Genomic DNA, 18,678 nt, shown 5'->3' on the forward strand with positions numbered 1-18,678 from the left:
GTTGTAAGAGGTAGAAACATCAAAGATCCTTCTGTTCTCCTGTAATTTTTTTTAAAAGATTTTATTCACTTTTTTGACAGAGAAAGACACAGTGAGAGAAGGAACACAAGCAGGGGGAGCGGGAGAGGGAGAAGTAGGCTTCCCGCGGAGCAGGAACCCCGATGTGGGGCTCAATCCCAGGACCCTGGGATCATGACCTGGGCCGAAGGCAGACGCTTAATGACTGAGCCACCTAGGCGCCCATCTCCTGTAATTTTAATAGCTAAGATAACTGTCAAGGATTTTAAAAATTTTAAAAGTACTGAGCCTAGATCAAATGAAGACATAAGCTATACCCAGAGGCAGTGTACTTAATTTTAGCAATGTATTTACATAAAGTAAATATTAGGCTACAAATGATAACAAGTTGAAACTCATAGTGATTTCTGCGAAAGAGCATGGAGGTTGTGTTTGTGTCGGTGGATGTTGGCTTTCCAGTCCATGGCACCATTTCAAAGCAGAAAGCATGGTCTTTCACATTTATTCATTCAACAGATTCATTTCATTTTTTCATCCACTGATTTGCACACCTGCAGTAGTATGCCAGTCACTGTCCTAAGGATGCAGGGAGCAAGACACCCAAGGCCTTCTCTCATGGGGCTTGAATTCCTATAGGGCTATTGGAGGATCAGCAAGAAAACCAAAAACTCCAACAAGACTACTGAAAATAGGAAAAGATAAGTGTGTTGTGAAGAAAGCAAAACAGGATGCTGTAGCTGTGACATGTTTATGCAACACTGTATTTGAATTACGTAAACTCTGTCATTCTATCCAGTGCAAAACCCCACATGTATAGAAATAAAACCCAAATGGGAATTCCCTGTGTCTAATGCCGTGTCATTTTACATGGTCACTTGATTAACAAGCATAGGATTAAAAATCCTTTAGCTATAAAATACAAGAACACTCTAAAACAGTTGTTTTGAACTGGAGGCTCACCAGTATGTGACATTTTAATTAATATTTTGTCTTGTTTAAGAAGCTGACCTTGGGGCACTGGAATTATGGAGAACATCAGACTTGGGGAAAAGCTTCAAAACCATTGGTGTGAAAATCTACTCATTTGGTCTTGGGGGACGTTTCCTTTTTGCCTCTGTGATGGCTGATAAGGTGAGTGTTTCCTCTTTTGGAGGTTCTGAAATTTCTGTAAATATGTCTCAAATAGATGCTTTTTACTGCTAGTACTGGCAGAATTTCTTGCCTTTTTGCAGCGTTTAGTATCACTAACATTTGGAGGTGATTCTTTCTAGAGGCTGATTGATTCTTCTGGGCTACTTGGCACATCAGCCTATTGTCACCACATGAATATCCATAGCCCCAGTGTTTGGACTTTACTCAGACAACTGAAAAAAAGCAATCCACTTGCTCATTATCCAATAATGATAATAGAAATAGACAACACTAATTAAGTGCCTGCTATATTCTAGGTACTGTTCTAGGCCCCAGGAATATAGCATTGAACAAAACAGATAAATGTCCTGCTCTCAGAGCTTGTATTTAAATATGGAATTAGATACTAAACTAATAAATATGACATTATAATATTGGGTAATGATTAAAGCTATGAAGAAATCTATAGCAGAGTAAGGAAATAGAATGTGCTAGGAACTGGAACAGTCCTGTTTTAGATAAGGTGGCTTGGATGGGCTGTCTGAGACCCAACTGAAGTGAAAGCATAGTTCTGTGTACATCTGGGCTGAAGGAACAGTAAGCACAAAGACCCTCCGATTGGAACATGCTGGAAATATTGAAGAAAAGTGAGAAGGGCAGCATGGCTGGAGCACAGAGCAGGGTGGTCCAAAGAGGGGGAGCCAGTGGTCAGGTCAGACAAGACCTTTATAGGCCAAGACCTTGGCTTTTATTCATGTTTTGGGAAGCTGTGAAAGGTTGTGAGCAGGGGAATGGCATAAGTTGGCTTCTGTTTTGACAGAGTAGGTAGGGGCAGAATAGCCTGACAGGAAACAGGAATGGAAGCACCAAGAGCAGCTAAGAGGCCATGACAGCAGTGAGAGATGGTAGGTTGTTAACGTGGACTAGGGAAGAAGTGGTAAGATCGTGGATATATTGTTAACATATCGCCAGTAGGATTTGCTGATGAATTAGATGTGGTTTGTGAAGGAATGAGAGGAACCAAAGATAACTTTAGAATCTTTGCCCTGAGCGACTGGTTGAATGGTGGTACCATTTCCTGAGATGGCAAGAGAACTAAGTTTGTAGGAGGAAAATCAAGAATTCAGTTTTGCGTATGACATGCCCACTGGATATCTAAGTGGAAATGTCAAGTAACATTTGGGTATATGAGTCTCCCTAAATTATATGGTATATGAAGCTGTGTGACTAGGTGATATCTTCTGGAGGATTGAGCACATGCTGGAGCACCCCAGTGACACTGGAGGGTTGGAAAGAGATGGGAATCCAGCACAGAAGACGGAGGGAGGGAGGTGGGGAATCAGACTGGGATGCCCTGAAAGCCAAGTGGAGAAAGTGTCTCAAGAAGGAGGAGTGATCAGCTGTGTGAAACTCAACTGAGATGCGGAATTAGAGGAGCCCTGAGAATGATCCACTGGAGTTGGCGAAGTGGAGGTGGTTGGTGACCTTGACAAGGGCAGTTTCTTCGGAGAACTGGGGTTAGCAGGCTGATTACAGTGGGTTCAGAGAGAACGGGAGTGGAGATGGGGAACTAGACACAGTAACTACACATAGCTCCCTTGAGCAGTTACACAAAATCCTCCCAGCAACCCTGGGGGCAGATCCTCTTGCCTCAATTTGTATCTGAGGAAATTGAGTAACTTGCCTAGGGTCACCCAGAGATAGAAGCATGGTGGGATTCAGACTGCCTGACTACGGAGGTGGCCTCCTGCGGTGTACCACTACTGTCTACAAAATCAGCATCCTACTGTGTGCTGTTGAATTCTCGTTCTTACCTGTAACAGTGAAAGTAAAACTGGAAAATAAACTTCTAGTTATGAGCTAGAGAAGTAAGTCAAATGCACTTGTCACTGAACTTAAAGAGTATTTAACATTAGGAGGCGCTGGGACTAATTCTTGTGCCCTGGCCAACTGTGTCTAGTAGGAACTTTAAGCTATTTATCAGAGAGGAGGTGTTAATTGCCTCCTTAGCAGATTCCTTTTGGCAGATAAAAACCCCCTGGTCAGCTCCCTTATATTGGCCACGTCCCAGGCTGTGCACATGACCTTCGTTATGGCTGTTCACAGACACTTACTTCCTTTAAAGAGGAGACGTGTCACATCTCGACTTCCCTGTGATCTCCCAAGCATGGGTTTCATCTCCCTTTTCTTAGACTCTTAATTATCTAAGTCTTTGGATTATGCCAGGACTTTCTCAAAGGGACCAAACTTTTGTGCAACAGTCATCATTTTAAGAATTATCTGAGCAAGCCTATGCCAGGGGCTGTAAAGCCAGACTGGTGATGGTCCCATCGTACCCGGAGCTCTACTGAAGGAAATGGGAATGTCAGAGGTTGGGAAGATTATATGCTACAGGGCCATACCAGAATGAAGAAGCCAAAGAGGAAGCCAAGATAGCCTTACGTACAATAGAATGGATTGTTCTGAGACCTGGAACTTTGCTAGGGGTTAGAAATTGCTTTAGTAATTGGTGCTGGGACCTGTCAATTGTAACAGTTGTACTTAGTGAGGAAATGGATAATGATACTCATAAATATGAATAATAATGTTCCTATTCATGTCCCTGCGCAGGGCATCTTGGCAGAAAATTAAAAAGATAAATATTGGCATTTGTTCCAGGATGCAACAAGAAGGATTCATGTGTCAACAGATCAAGGGGACACATGGAGCATGGCCCAGCTACCTTCTGTGGGGCAGGAACAATTCTATTCTATTCTAGCAGCTAATGATGACATGGTGTTCATGCATGTAGATGAACCTGGAGGTAAGAGCTTTTTTAGTGGCCCACCCTTGAATGTATAGAGACGGAAGCTTCAAGTTCGACTTCGCACTTACTTCTTACACGTTGACTTTTTCTCTTACCCCTAGGTATTTGTGTACTACAGAATACACAGTCTTACAGATAATATGTAGTCTCTGTTAAGAAGACCCCTTGTTTTGACTCTGTAGTATGGTTTATGTGTGTGTCCACATAGACCCTTGAGCACTGCTGCTCAAAGGATAATCAGAGGACTGATACTGGTTTGCAAACTCTTTGTTACCAAGGAAGTGCAGAAAGCAATAGGAAGCATTGAGAAACTCCTACAGCCCTTTGACAGAGTAATTTTATATCTGTTGAATCTGATTAAAAAGTTGTGGATTATATTTTGTCTCTCTTTTGTATTTCACTCTTCTTGTGATTAATTTTTATTATATTTTACAAATGATCAGTTTGTGCCATAATAGAAATTTAAAAATTGGTCCTTTACCAGGGCACTTGCCTGGCTCAGTCAGAGGAACATGAGACTCTTGATCTTGGGGTTGTGAGATCGAGCCCCACACTGGGTATAGAGATTACTTAAATAAATAAAACTTAAAAAAAAATTGATCCTTCACCACAGATAGTTTGAAAAGCATTGTTCTGGAATATAAAGATTTAGAGATATGTATGATATGAATCTAAATGCATTGCCTCTGCCACCAGAATATGTCTGGGAAGGTCTTTTCTGTAGCATCTGAGTAATCCATTCAACAAACAGCATCTGCCATACTCCAGGCACCAAGCTGGGTGCTGGAATTAAAGGTGGACATGAAAATCACAAGTATCAAACCATGATTAATTCTCAGGTCTGCATCTACATCATGAAGAGAGACCGTTGGCTAATGGCTGCAGTCAGTCATTCAGTCATGCGTATGGTTAGACTGTTGTTTTCTCTCCGTTCCTTCCCAGGACTTAGTGTTTTTGTGTATCTGCCTATTTCAGATACCGGATTTGGCACAATCTTCACCTCAGACGATCGAGGCGTTGTCTATTCCAAGTCCTTAGACCGACATCTGTACACCACCACAGGTGGTGAGACAGACTTTACCAATGTGACCTCCCTCCGCGGGGTCTACATAACAAGTGTGCTCTCGGAAGGTGAGTCTGGGCACAGCTGTGCTTCAGCTGAAAATGGTGGGAGTTGAGGCTTGGGAGAATAATGGTCCTGTCCCCCCAGGAATGTTGCCTGCCTAGCCTACAAGCCTATCCATGTAAATTCTGGCTCGCTCTTCATTTTACGTAAGTTATGGTAAATAGAACTAAAAAAACCCAGAGCAACAGCAGGTAAAAAGAAAGACTTTTTGGGTTCTGTGTTGTTTAGAATAAGTGTTAAATTTAAAAAAATAAGTTTTCTATATTGGGAGGTTCAGGGCTAGGGGAATGAGCCTGAGTTTGAACCACTACCTGCTTTTCTCCTTGTAGAGGACACAACTGTAGCCAGCCAGCATTTCTCTTGTGTCCAACTCAGTGGTTCTGCAGAGCTCACCTTTGCTAAGGCCCAGTTATACAAATAAACACGTCACCCTAAAGTACAAAAAGGCTCTTTAGGTTTTGTTTAAATATGTATTTATTTTTTGGTAGGAGGTGGGGGTTGTTTGTTTTTATTTGTAAAGATCTTGCAATGGTCTGCAAGGTCCTAAGCAGTATTGGCCCCCATTTGCTCCCTGACCTCAGCTCCCACCTCTCTCCCCTCTGCTTACTGCATTCTGGTCACTCCAGTCCTCTGCACACACACATGGTTTAGAGATTTGCAGGCACTGTTCTCTGTTTCCCCAAAGAGCTGCAAGGCTGACGCCGTGCTCCTTCCCGTCTGTGCTCATATGTTGCTTTCTGACTGGAACCTGCCCTGGCTATCCCGTTGGAAACTTGTCTGGTGCGCGCCACCCCCCCCTCCCCGCCCCTCACGGACACACTCAGCCTCTCTTTAGCTGGGCAGGTTTCTCCCATAGCATTTACTGTCTCACATACTATATAATTTACCTATTTACAGCGTCTGGTGTTTGACCCTGCTAGGATGTCTATTTCCCGAAGTTTGGGGTTTTTTTTTTTTTTTTTTTCTGTTTTGTTCACTGATAGAGTCCTGAAGGCTTACAACAGTTTTCATAGTAGGCACACAATAGATGTTTATTGACTAAATGAATTGCCCTTCTTTTGCTTTCTTCTTTGATTTTCCTTGGACATCTCAAAACATATTGTCTCTGAATTTAAACCTGCAATAGTCTATGTCATTGAAAATAGAACAGGGAAGAAACATGTAGAAAAAAGAAAAGAAAAATTATAAGAGAGATCAGATACAGAGTAGTGGAGAGACAAAAACTAGGAATTACTACTCCAGACTTACACACATACATTCAAATCACAGTCACATCTTGAGAGTCCCTAAAACAAGCCTGGTATCCTGGCCTTATCTGAGGAAAGAATGGGATGCTTTCCCATTGTAGATTTTACTTCCAAATCAAGCAAGCAAGCAAGGAGAATGGACATCAGCCTGTTTGTGTTGGTGAGGAGATAAAAGGTATCTTTTCAAGAGTATCAGTCTAGATGATTTCTGCCATCAGCTGGGTCCTGTTGAGGTGGGAAGCCTTCCTCAGATATCATGGAGTGCTGCTCATGTTACTCACCAACACTGAGCCGTTCCGTTGGATGTTACAAGCTTGTAGGACTCCAGATTTCTAATGGTGTTATAAAGTCTCAGGAGAGAGAGATGCAATGATAAACTGAACTTAATAGGGTGCTTCCAGTGTATCAGACTTAATATCATTCTTTTTCCATTCAGATAATTCTATCCAGACTATGATCACTTTTGACCAAGGAGGAAGATGGAAGCACCTGAGGAAGCCTGAAAACAGTGAATGCGATGCTACAGCAAAAAACAAGAATGAGGTTTGTTTTACCCCAAGTGTCCTAGGTGTGGAGCAAGGCAGTGGTTCCACTCTGCTCTGGTCGGTGCCAGGTCTTTGAATAACGAAGTTTCATACGTGATTAGGGTCCATAGCTACAAGTGGAAAGTTTGGAAATGAGATTAATGAAAGGAACTTAGAATGCAGGAAAAGGAACTGCAAAGAAAAGTCAAAAATACTATGGATTATTTGTCTTTTAAAGAAAAACAAAACTGAAGGCTAAAAGTTTGTGTCTTACTAAACTGCTGAATGCAGAGTGGAAGGTGGGCCTGCGATCATTTAGGAGTCAGCATGGCGGCCCTGAGACCTTAGGAATTCTACACGAAGTCATAGGCCGGCCATTCATGAGCAGTGCAAAGCTGCGCCGGCCACAAACAGATGGACGAGAACTTGGCCTTCTCTTCCCCTCTGCCTGGGCTCCACACGGCCAGCGGGCGTGGACGGTGACGCCGCGCCAGCGCAGCTATGAAAGCCGGAGCTGACCCTTCTGCGGAGAGGCTAAGAATAGAGATACAAAGGCATTGCTCCAGGAGATCCCAGATTCCAGGAGTGGTGGGTCTTGACAGGCAAGAAAAAAAGAAAAGAGAAACAAGCTTTGTGTCTGGCTCCTGCGGAATTTGAGAGGAGCTGGGGGAAACCCTAGGAGTTTCCTTCAAAAAGTGACAGTGTTGGTTCCCGAGGTCTCCTCAGAATACCTGTGGTGGATAGGCACTCTGCTGTTGTAGGCAGGATTTTGGTTAAGAACCTCAGACAGTGTGAGGTAGTGTACCTGTCCCCCCCCAACACTCTTTCTCCCTTCTCTGTACTCGTAAGTGCTGTGAGGCTCTCTCCCCTCTCCTTTTTTCCCATCCCTCTGCTCTGGCCTCACCTTTAGCCTGGCCACTCTCACACTCCCATGCCTCTCCTCCTCAGTATGCTTCAGGGTTCCCCTTTGCCTGTGAATAAAGTCTTTGCCTCAGACCTGGTGAATGAAGGTCCTCTCCTCCCTGTCAGGATCTTTCCTGCCTTTTCATTGTCATTGTCCTTCTTATCACCAGTATTTTCCTTATTGTAGCCCTCTGCTGCCCCCTGAATACCCTGCATGCGCCCCTGCCGCTTGGCCTTGCCCACGAGATTCCTGGGAAAATTGTGGCTGATTTTCCCACCCCCAAGTCATTAGAATCAGTGGAAATCCTGACCATCCTCCATGCCCATCTTCAGTTAGAATTAATTCTTCGGGGCGCCTGGGTGGCTGAGTCGGTTAAGCGTCTGCCTTCGGCTCAGGTCATGATCCCAGCATCCTGGGATCGAGCCCCATGTCAGGCTCCTTGCTCAGCGGGGAGTCTACTTCTCTCTCTCCCTCTGCTCGTGCTCTCTCTCACTATCTCTCTCTCTCAAATAAATGAATAAGATCTTTCTAAAAAATAGAATTGGGGCGCCTGGGTGGCTCAGTTGGTTAAGCAACTGTCTTCGGCTCAGGTCATGATCCTGGAGTCCCAGGATTGAGTCCCGCATCAGGATCCCTGCTCAGCAGGGGGTCTGCTTCTCTCTCTGACCCTCCTCCCTCTCATGCTCTCTCTCTCTCTCAATAAATAAATAAAAATCTTTAAAAAAATTAAAAAATAAAATAAAAAATAGAATTAATCCTTCCTCTTCATTTCACCAATAGTTTGCTTGAACCTCTTTTTTATTGCAGTAAAATATATAACAGGAACATTTTATCCAATGCAGACCTCTTTTAAAGCATTAACTTTCGGGGCGCCTGGCGTGGCTCAGTTGGTTAAGCGACTGCCTTCGGCTCAGGTCATGGTCCCAGGGTCCTGGGATCGAGTCCCGCATCAGGCTCCCTGCTTCTCCCTCTCCCACTCCCCCTATTTGTGTTCCTTCTCTCACTGTCTCTCTCTCTCTCTGTCAAATAAATAAATAAAATCTTTAAAAAAAAAAACATTAACTTTCATTGTGCTTTATAGCTAAACTGGTTTCTCAGAGATCTCTCTTTCTTTTAAAAAGATTTATTTATTGAGCGCCTGGGTGGCTCAGTTGGTTAAGCAACTGCCTTCGGCTCAGGTCATGATCCTGGAGTCCCAGGATGGAGTCCCGCATCGGGCTCCCTGCTCAGCGGGGAGTCTGCTTCTCCCTCTGACCCTCCACCCTCTCATGCTCTCTCTCTATCATTCTCTCTCTCTCAATAAATAAATAAAAATCTTTCAAAAAAAAAAAGATTTATTTATTTGTTTTAAAGTGAGAAAGAGTGCATGCACATGTGGGGAGAGGGGCAGAGGGAGAGAATCTTCAAGCAGACTCACTGCTGAGTGCAGAGCCCCTCCAGTGCTCTATCCTGGAACCCTGAGATCATGACCTGAGGTGAAACCAAGAGTCAGATGCTTAACAGACTGAGCTACCCCAGCGCCCCTCAGAAATCTCTCTTAAAGGTGGGAACTGGGTCTCACTTTGGATCACCACCACATCTTGTACAGTACTTGAAATATTTCAGGTGTTCATCAAGTTTATTTGTGTGGAATCATGCTTTAAATATTGATCAGAGGGGCGCTTAGGTGGCTCAGTCGTTAGGCATTTGCCTTCGGCTCAGGTCATGATCCCAGGGTTCTGGGATCGAGCCCCGCATCGGGCTCCCTGCTCCGCGGGAAGCCTGCTTCTCCCTCTCCCACTCCCCCTGCTTATGTTCCCTCTCTCGCTGTGTCTCTCTCTGTCAAATAAATAAATAAAATCTAAAAAAAAAAGTAAAAATATGGGCGCCTGGGTGGCTCAGTTGTTAAGCATCTGCCTTCGGCTCAGGTCATGTTCCCAGGGTCCTGGGATCGAGCCCCGCATTGGGCTCCTTGCTCTGCGGGGAGCCTGCTTCTCCCTCTTCCACTCCCCCTGCTTGTGTTCCCTCTCTTGCTGTGTCTCTCGCTGTCAAATAAATAAATAAAATCTTTAATAAAATAAAATAAATAAAATAAAATAAAAAGTAAAAATAAAAACAAATAGGGCGCCTGGGTGGCTCAGTTGGTTAAGCGACTGCCTTCGGCTCAGGTCATGATCCTGGAGTCCCAGGATCGAGTCCCGCATCGGGCTCCCTGCTCGGCAGGGAGTCTGCTTCTCCCTCTGACCCTCCTCCCTCTCATGCTCTCTGTATCTCATTCTCTCTGTCTCAAATAAATAAATAAAATCTTTTAAAAAAATAAATAAATAAAAATAAAAACAAATAAATATTGATCAGAGGCTTCGGTATAATGCAGGAATAAAACAAACTAAGACATTGCACATGAGAAAATAATTGCATAATTTGCTCCCAAATATACTAATGCATTTTGGAATCAAGAATATCCTACTGGGACTATAACTCAAAAAAAAAAAACAAACCAAATTAAAAATGGTTAAAGGACTTGAATAGACATTTCTCTAAAGAAAATACACAAATGGGGCTCCTGGGTGGCTCAGTTGGTTAAGCGACTGCCTTCGGCTCAGGTCATGATCCCGGAGTCCCGGGATCAAGTTCCGCCTCAGGCTGCGTGTTCAGCAGGGTGTCTGCTTCTCCCTCTGACCCTACCCCCTCTTGCGCTCTCTCTCTCACTCTCTCTCAAATAAATAAATAAAATCTTCAAAAAAAAAAAAAAAAAGAAAATACACAAATGGCCAAAAAGCACATGAAACGATGTTTGACAGCACTAATTATTAAGGAAATGCAAATCAAAGGCACAGGGAGAGATTTCCTCACACACACTAGAATGGCTACTACCAAAAACAAAACAAAATAACATGTGTTGCTAGGGATGTGGAGAAATTAGAATTGTGCACTGTTGGTGGATATGAAAAATAGTGCAGTGACTGGAAAATAGTATGGTGGTTCCTCAAAAAATTAAACGTAGAACTACCACATGATCCAGCAATCCCCCTTCTGGGTATACATCCAAAAGGATTGAAGGCAGGGTCTCGAAGAGCTATTTGTATGCCCATGTGCATAGCAACATAATCCACAAGAGCCAAAAGGTGGAAGCAACCCAAGTGTCCATTGACAGATAAATGGATAAGCCAAATGTGATATATACACGCAGTGGAATAATATTCTGCCTTAAAAAGGCAGGAAATTCTGACACTTGCTACAACATGGTTGAACCCCAAGGACATGCTCAGTGAAATAAGCCAGTCGGAAAAGGACTCACATGGTTCCAGTTCTGTAAGGTACCTAGAATAGTCAAATTCATAGAAACAGAAAGTGGAATGGTGGTTCCCATTCTGGAAGGTCTGGAGGTCTGGGAGGAGGGGGACTGGGAGTTATTGGTTAATGGGTGTAGAGTTTTAATTTTGCAAGATGAAAAAGCTCTGGAGGTGGATGGTGGTGATGGTGACACAACATTGTTAATGAACTTAATCCTACTGAGCTGTACACTTAGACACAAGTGATTAAGATGGTAAATTTTATGGTTTGTGTATTTTACCACAACTTTTTTTTTAAAGAGTATCCCACTGAAGTCTGGGTTCAGTTCAAAGCTTCCTTAGAAGGCTCTGTAAGATGAGTAGAAAATTACACCTTTGGTTTTAATCTAAGCTTTGGTTTCTTTTCACAGTGCAGCCTTCATATTCACGCTTCCTACAGCATCTCCCAGAAGCTAAACGTTCCAATGGCCCCACTCTCAGAGCCTAAGGCTGTCGGCATAGTCATTGCCCACGGTAAGCAGCCCTCCCCTCGTCCCCCCGAGAACCGTCAGCTGAGCACACTGAGACTCGGTCGCAGCCTTGAGTTCTGTAAGAAAACCACCATACAGGACTTCTCCCATCCTTCGTAGAGTCTCTTACATGATATTGATACTTCAGGTTTTCCTTAGAGAGAGAAACATGACTTCTCCCTTTCCCAAGTTTTGTGGTTCCTTTTTTCTATTAAAAGAGGCATGATGGGAAATCATCAGAGTAAATTCATTGAAAATTCTTCTCTCGGCGGTAAATCCTCTCTGTTTCATTGCTGATTTTGGCTGATAAGATGGTGGATTGTGTTGCAGGTAGTGTAGGGGATGCCATCTCAGTGATGATCCCGGATGTGTACATATCAGATGATGGGGGTTACTCCTGGGCGAAGATGCTGGAAGGACCCCACTATTACACCATCCTGGATTCCGGAGGCATCATTGTGGCCATTGAGCACAGCAGCCGCCCTATCAATGTGATTAAGTATGCATGAGCTCCGCTCCCCCGCTCTATCGGCAGAGAGGGCAGCTGTGGGACGCTTTTCGGTTGTGGGGCGGATCCGCGGGGTGGGGGGCTGCTTACAGACCCTGACTCAGATGTGTGCATTCTACAGAACTGTAGGGATCGTTCTTGGAGGGATTGCAACCCACATTCATGGCTGTGCTTTTTCTTCTGACTTCCTCTAGCTAATACTTCCTGTCACTTCTTAAAAATATTCTTCTCTCCACAAGAATCTTACAGAAGTGTTTAAGCACTTTGGATGGAAGATGACTCCTTAAGTATAAGTTATATAAAATAATTTGTTTGTTTAGAAGTCCATTTTTTCCTGTGAAAAATTTTATGAAGGCATTTTCTTCTGTACTCTTTGAATGAATCCCTTTTACCTACCCTTTTAACTGTAGGCATTAAAAATTGATACAATCATCAGTCAGTAAGCCATCCCTAAATCTGAGGGTTTTCTCTGGTTTGGGACCAGACAGCTAGAGTGGTCTCCTGATACTGCCGTACGTGTGGATCGTCTGTCACAGTTGTCCTCTGACTGCGGTTTCAGGTTCTCCACAGACGAGGGTCAGTGCTGGCAGACCTACACGTTCACCAGGGAGCCCATCTACTTTACCGGCCTGGCCTCAGAACCTGGAGCTCGGTCCATGAATATCAGCATTTGGGGTTTCACAGAATCTTTCCTGACTCGCCAGTGGGTCTCCTACACCATTGATTTTAAAGATGTCCTTGAAAGGAACTGTGAGTACCTCCTTTGACATTTTCTACCAGAAACTTATAAGCCCATTTTTCTAAGTAACCAATTCAATTTCATTTCTTTTAGCTGGAATAAGAAACTGCATAGGAAAAAGGGTTGAAGAATGTTCCATGTGGGTAATCAGGCAATGGAATGGTATCAGAAATGCCACTTCCCTCTTTGGACTAGCACAAATGAGGACCACATGTGTGATTTAAATTATTCTATCAGCTTCATTATAGGAGTAGAAGAGGTGAAATCCACTTTAATAATAATATAATTCTCTTAACATATCCAAAGTATTGTCATTTCAACATGTAAGCAATATTAAGAGTTATCAATGAAATATTTTGTATTTTATATTTCTCCCCTAAGACTTCAAAATCCAGTGTATATTTGACACTTACCCTTGTAGTAAATCTCAATTCAGACCAGCTGTAAGTGGGTAGGGCCCTCACATAGGGTAGCTTCATACTGTTGGAGCTCTGTAAAGTTTTAGGGGACTTCTTTCTGCTTGTAAGGATAATGCATGCTTGCATTTGTCTAAAATTATTTCATGACATTTCAGGGGTTTTCACCCTTGATTATAGAAGAACCGTAAAGAGAAAGCTTTAGAGGAAAGTGTGTTGCAAAGAGCAACTGACTGATTGTGTCCCTTATCAAAACGTTGACGTGAAAAGAAAAAAAAAAAACAACAGAAAACGTTGAAGTAAGAAAGTTTTCACGCAGAATTTTGGCTTGAATGTCACGGTGAGGCTCTAAAATGGCAACTGGGTAAGCATGGCGCCCACACTGACCGTTTCAGAGTTCTGTGACTTCAGGCTGGAAGGCATGTTAAAGACACAGAAAACGGCTTCAGAAAAGGAGGTAAAAAGAATCCCAAGCAAACCCAGGCCCCAGTACCAAAGATGCTGACAATTTACTGAAAAATATGGAGGATAAAATAGAAAACTAGAGAAAAGGCCCCTGCCCTGCGAGCTGCAGTTTCTTGTTGGTGTGCTCTGACAAAAGACTTCAGGTTTCAAGTCCCTGTGGTTGAATTGGGGTCCTGTTATTCGAGTGTGTGGTGGGTCAGTTTCCTCAGAAGGTTAGTTCAGTGACTCCTGGAGGAAGCAGAGCACTCCGTTTGGACCTTACTTTTCTACAGGGTGTTTAAATATGATTTAATACCCGAGAGTCATCATTATCCAGATTCATCAAGTAGGCTGTAAAGGAGCTGGCTTATGAGTTTTCCCCTCGTAAGGCAGCTCCGCAGTTATCCCTAAAGTTTAACGCCATTGAAAGATTTGGTAAGCCCCTGCTTCTTAACAGGCTCCATGCTGGTCTTCAGATTCCAAGGGATAAAAACCTAATCCACAGTCTTTAGGCCGTAGCCTTTGAGTCATTTTTCCAGGAGTGGGTGATACGACTTACGAAGCCAGACTGACTGTCATCACCAGTCTACTTGAAAGCCAGTCGACTAGAGTAAAAAGTCTAGAAAGAGATGGTCTTCCCTTCTGTTTGAGGCAAGCTAACCCTTGGTGAAATTGAACCCATGCTTTTGGCTAACTGGTATCCTGTCCTAAAAGGAAGCCCCTGGTCGCTTACCTGTGGCAGCCCCTGCTGACCAAGAGCACAGGTGCACAAGACCTGGAGAGAGCAGCCCCTCTGCTCGGAAGGAAGCTTAGAGCTGCTCCATCCAGCTGCCCACTTTGGAACAAATAAGGTTCTTCCTAATACTCAAACGGGCGGTGAGACGCAAAGAACCCTCCTTGGCATGAGGAGATGCCAGCGGCTAGTAGGCGCCAAGTCCTGCAACTTTTGTCTGCAGTTCCCAGATGAAGCAGCAGCATGAGTCACACATCCCCGTTTCCCCTCCTCGTTCTGCTCTCCGCCCGGCAGCCGCCTCGCGCGCGTGGCTGCGGGGCCAGGTGGGGACCTGGACAGCCTGTCTTCTCTTTAGGTGAGGAGAAGGACTATACCATATGGCTGGCTCACTCCGCCGACCCTGGAGATTATGGAGATGGCTGCATCTTGGGCTACAAGGAACAGTACCTGCGGCTTCGCAAGTCGTCCGTCTGCCAGAATGGTCGGGATTATGTGGTGACCAAGCAGCCGTCCGTCTGTCCCTGCTCCCTGGAGGACTTCCTCTGGTATCCGTGTCCCTCAGATCCCTGTTAGCCCCTTGGCTGTGCGGGAGGAGGTGAAAGGCAGCTGTCTTATAGGGCTTTCTGCCCCGAGGGCGGAGAGCTACTGCTGCTTCCTGAGGAGATGGAGGCACAGAGAAGGGATCCAGAGGGATTAGTAATGGGACAGGTGAGCTATCACACCAGGCAGTCAGTTGTTGGACAGGCCGGTGACAACCCCCAGGAATCCTGGCCTGCCAGCAAGGGGGAGAGGTGTATAAGGAGGAAGAGAACTCAGAAACCCAGAGAGGAGGCAATAGGGAAGAAATCCCCAGGAAAGGCAGTGCAGGAGCCGGGAGGAGGCTGGACTTCCGTGTGCTCACTAAACACTGACAGCCTGAGTTCAGCAGGTAGGGCACTAGGTTTCAGATTGTCTGCAAGACTGAAGGCAGAGTGCGGTTCTGTCCTGAGACAGGAGGGGACATCGGGGTACTGAGGATCCAGATGTCCCATCAAATCTAGAGGCCATCGAGGTGGACTCCCTCGAGTTCAGGACCATCTGGGCTGCAGGGTCAGGTGCACGGCCGGCATGGAGTTAGTGGATTGTCTAAGGGCAAGGCTGTCCCCAGGTCTCCAAGCGGGATACTGCTTCCTGTGACAGCCAGTAATCTTATGGAACTCGTTTCTTGCAAAACACACTGGCAGGAAGTAAAGGTGCATCCTGGAGGATCTGGAAAAGAATGCAGACAGACAGCGGTCGTGTCCTCTCACATGACATTCTGTAGACCTGGGAATGTGGGACTGACGACCCCCCAGGCTGATGGGCGTGCCCCCCCCACCGTGTGGCTCACATGTGCATGTGGAATGGGCCGGGGTGCCCCCCTCTGTGTTTCCATGGGGAACGGGATCCCTCTGATGGCTGTGGGGTCAGTCTAGGGCTAGAGCTTGTTGACACTGTGACACTCCAGTGGGCTGTCTTCACCCTAGATGGCGCACAGACTGGGCTCTTAACTACCCGGCCTTCTGCTTTCCAGACCCGATGTGCTTCGTCAGAGCTGCGGCCATTGTACATGGGGCTTCCTCTGCCCGGGGAGTCTTCCCACATTCCCTGCTCGGGCCCCAGGCTTGGGGGATTCCTGCTTGGCCTTTAGTACTTAGCTCACTTCTCCCCTCCGGAAAGCCTTCCCCAGCTTTCCCTCATCTGGGCTCCTGCAGGACGCCTGTTGCTGTTTTGGTTATCGTGGACAGATTTGGCTCTGCCATTACACTCCCGACTCCTCAAGGGCATATTATATTTGATAATCACGTCGTAGTCACGCTAGCCCCTGACATTTACCGAGCGCTCTCTCTGTGCCAGGCACTGTCCTGAGCCGTTTACGTTTACCCCCAGCAGCCCTCTGAGATAGGGACGGTTGCCATTCCCATCTCACCAAGGGAGGAACAAAGGTTCAGGGAGGTCGTCACTCCCTTGGCTGCAGCGGCTCAGCTGGAAGCTCGGCCCCGGAGCCTGCACGCTGTACCGCCCGTGCTTGAGAAATGTGTAATTGTGAGTAGGAAGGGCACTTCCCCAACAGGTGGGATCGCATACCTAAGATTTTCACCAGAACTTTCCCCCCGTTGGAAGGGTGGTGTCTTCGGCATCTTTTGTTCTCTTACCCTGCTCCCTGTGTCTTTGCCAGAACAACCCTGAAGCACGAGCAGCATCCTTGTGTCCCCCACACGTCTGTTGCATACTTGCTGCATGCAGGGCAGTGCAGAGTGACAATGGAAAGTTTGTTCTTGCCGCTCCTGGTCAGACGCACAGACTTAGGCTGTGAAACGGTGCCTTGGGGATTTAGAGAAGGGAAAGGCCATCCCATCGAGAGCTGAAAGGAGGTGGCTCAGAGAAGGCTTTGTGGAGGAGGTAGCATTTGAGCTGAGCGCTAGGACTTGACCTTGCACATCTGGGAAGAAACAAGTCGTTAAAACCAGTGGACCTGTGCGAGCGCAGATACCCACCAGCGTGCTCAGGAAGGGTGTGCTGGGAGATAGGCTGTGAGGGGAAGTCGCAGTGGTTGCGATAAAGAGGCGAGCAGGGTGCAGATGGGGCAGGCCCAGACTGACTTTTCAGCTCAGATAGTGGAAGGAAGGTAGTGCCGTGGACAGACACAGGGAAATGATGGGAGAGCCTGCCTCGAAAGAGAATACATGATGTGTTTTGTATGCTTTATTTATTTGAGGTTCTGTCAGCAGATGTAGGTGCTGACATCCAGCAGGTACTTGGAAACGTAGGATCACAGCTCAAGAGAGGTAAAACCTGGAAGTTTTAGCTGCAACAAATAGTTAAGCTCACGAAGGGAGAACAGATAGAGGGTAAGAGAACAAACTGCAGATGGGGGCAAGGGTCTGCGTTTCCAGATTAGGAAGATGGAGGCGCAGACCGTGCGGAGAGGAGCAGGTGAGCGCAGCTTTGCGGGGGTGTGGGCAGGCGCAGGCGGCGCGTTAGGTGCCACAGCAGAGGCCAGGCTGGAGAGGGCCCCCCAAGGTTGCGGGACTAGCGTGTCCCAGGGGCCTCAGACGTTCGTCTCCAACGTCAAAGAGGGGGTTCAAGCCAAAACGCACAGAATAAAAAGTAAACGAGTATAACAGAACGAGTACAAAATATACGAAATATTCTTTTAAGAAGTTTGGCCAGTGAAGAAGAAGAGGGAGAAGGAAGAGGATATGCACAGGCTAAGGAGAAGCCCCCAGGTGAGTGGGCCTGATGGTCCCTCCACACGGTCAGCCAAGCAAGGTCCCTGGGCAGTCAGAGGGATGGGCCAAGGATGCTCACGTAGGGGGTCAGCCTTGGAGAGGAGGCAGCGTGTTATTTCTTGAGGGAAGCAGAGAAAGGAGAGCCGATGAGAAGCACTGTGGAGAGAGGATAGGATGGAGGGCAGGACAGGCATTCACCCTGGAGACAAGGATCATCTAAGAAGCTAAGAGGGACAGAAATGGGGCAGGTAGGAAAGATTTGACATACACCCTAGGGTACACCACCAGAGAACATAACAGTGAGTGAGTTGAAGGTAAATAAAAAGATGACTAAGCGCTGTGGGTTTAGATCTGTCACTGGTGCCACTGCTTCTCAGTGTCTTAGTTCTCAGTGCGCGAGTCCCCACCCTGCTGCCGTCGGTCCCTTCCTGGAGCCGCTGCTGTCTGGGCAGGGCTCCTTGCTACCGAGTCCCAAGTCCACTGGCCTGCTCCATAAGCCCCTGGTCCCCCAGTTAAACCTTCTCCATGTCTGTCCTCCTAAGTGGACCTTCGTTACAGATGACACTGAGCTGCTTCCGTGCGACCAGACTAGAATATTAATCTGCCCCTGCCCCACATAAAACCTTCATTACTAGTCACTTCACTGTCTTTCAGCAACTCTGAAAGATACTTTATTTGCTGACTCTTACAGTGATTTTGGCTACTTCCGTCCAGAAAATGACTCCAAATGTGTGGAACAGCCAGAACTGAAGGGCCACGATCTGGAATTTTGTCTGTACGGCAGAGAGGAGCACCTGACGACAAATGGGTGAGGCGGCTCTCCTCCTGAATCGAGACAGGCATGTCCTCACCGTGCAGAGTGAGCCCCCACTCACAGCACCCCACGCCTCCGTGCAGGCAGTCTTCTAGAGCATGCTAGGAAAATACTATCTAACAGAACTTTCTGTGGCGCCAGAAATGCCCTCTCACCTGCTGTGTCTGATATGGTAGCCAGTACCCTGTGTGGCAACTGAGGCGCTGACCTAATTTTACGTAGTTTAAATGTCAGTA

General features: G+C 46.1%; 1 protein-coding gene across 3 annotated transcripts in view; it reads left to right on the forward strand.

Moving 5' to 3' along the window:
• The window catches only part of SORT1 (sortilin 1), a 65,425-nt gene that overhangs the window by 39,515 nt on the left and 7,232 nt on the right, over positions 1-18,678 (forward strand). For 2 of the 3 annotated variants that reach the window (XM_045897038.3, XM_045897040.3), the window contains exons 8-16: positions 1,019-1,149; positions 3,808-3,952; positions 4,931-5,086; positions 6,765-6,871; positions 11,439-11,541; positions 11,868-12,036; positions 12,605-12,795; positions 14,733-14,922; positions 18,320-18,436. In XM_045897038.3, coding sequence (XP_045752994.2) covers positions 1,019-1,149; positions 3,808-3,952; positions 4,931-5,086; positions 6,765-6,871; positions 11,439-11,541; positions 11,868-12,036; positions 12,605-12,795; positions 14,733-14,922; positions 18,320-18,436 — 1,309 coding nt within the window. The remainder of the gene's footprint in view (positions 1-1,018; positions 1,150-3,807; positions 3,953-4,930; positions 5,087-6,764; positions 6,872-11,438; positions 11,542-11,867; positions 12,037-12,604; positions 12,796-14,732; positions 14,923-18,319; positions 18,437-18,678) is intronic. The other variant, XM_045897039.3, reaches the window with a different exon arrangement.

This window comes from Mirounga angustirostris, unplaced genomic scaffold (genome assembly GCF_029215605.1).
Source record: "Mirounga angustirostris isolate CCGP_5_RB_7025 unplaced genomic scaffold, mMirAng1.0.hap1 SCAF_4, whole genome shotgun sequence".
Lineage (NCBI taxonomy): Eukaryota > Metazoa > Chordata > Mammalia > Carnivora > Phocidae > Mirounga > Mirounga angustirostris.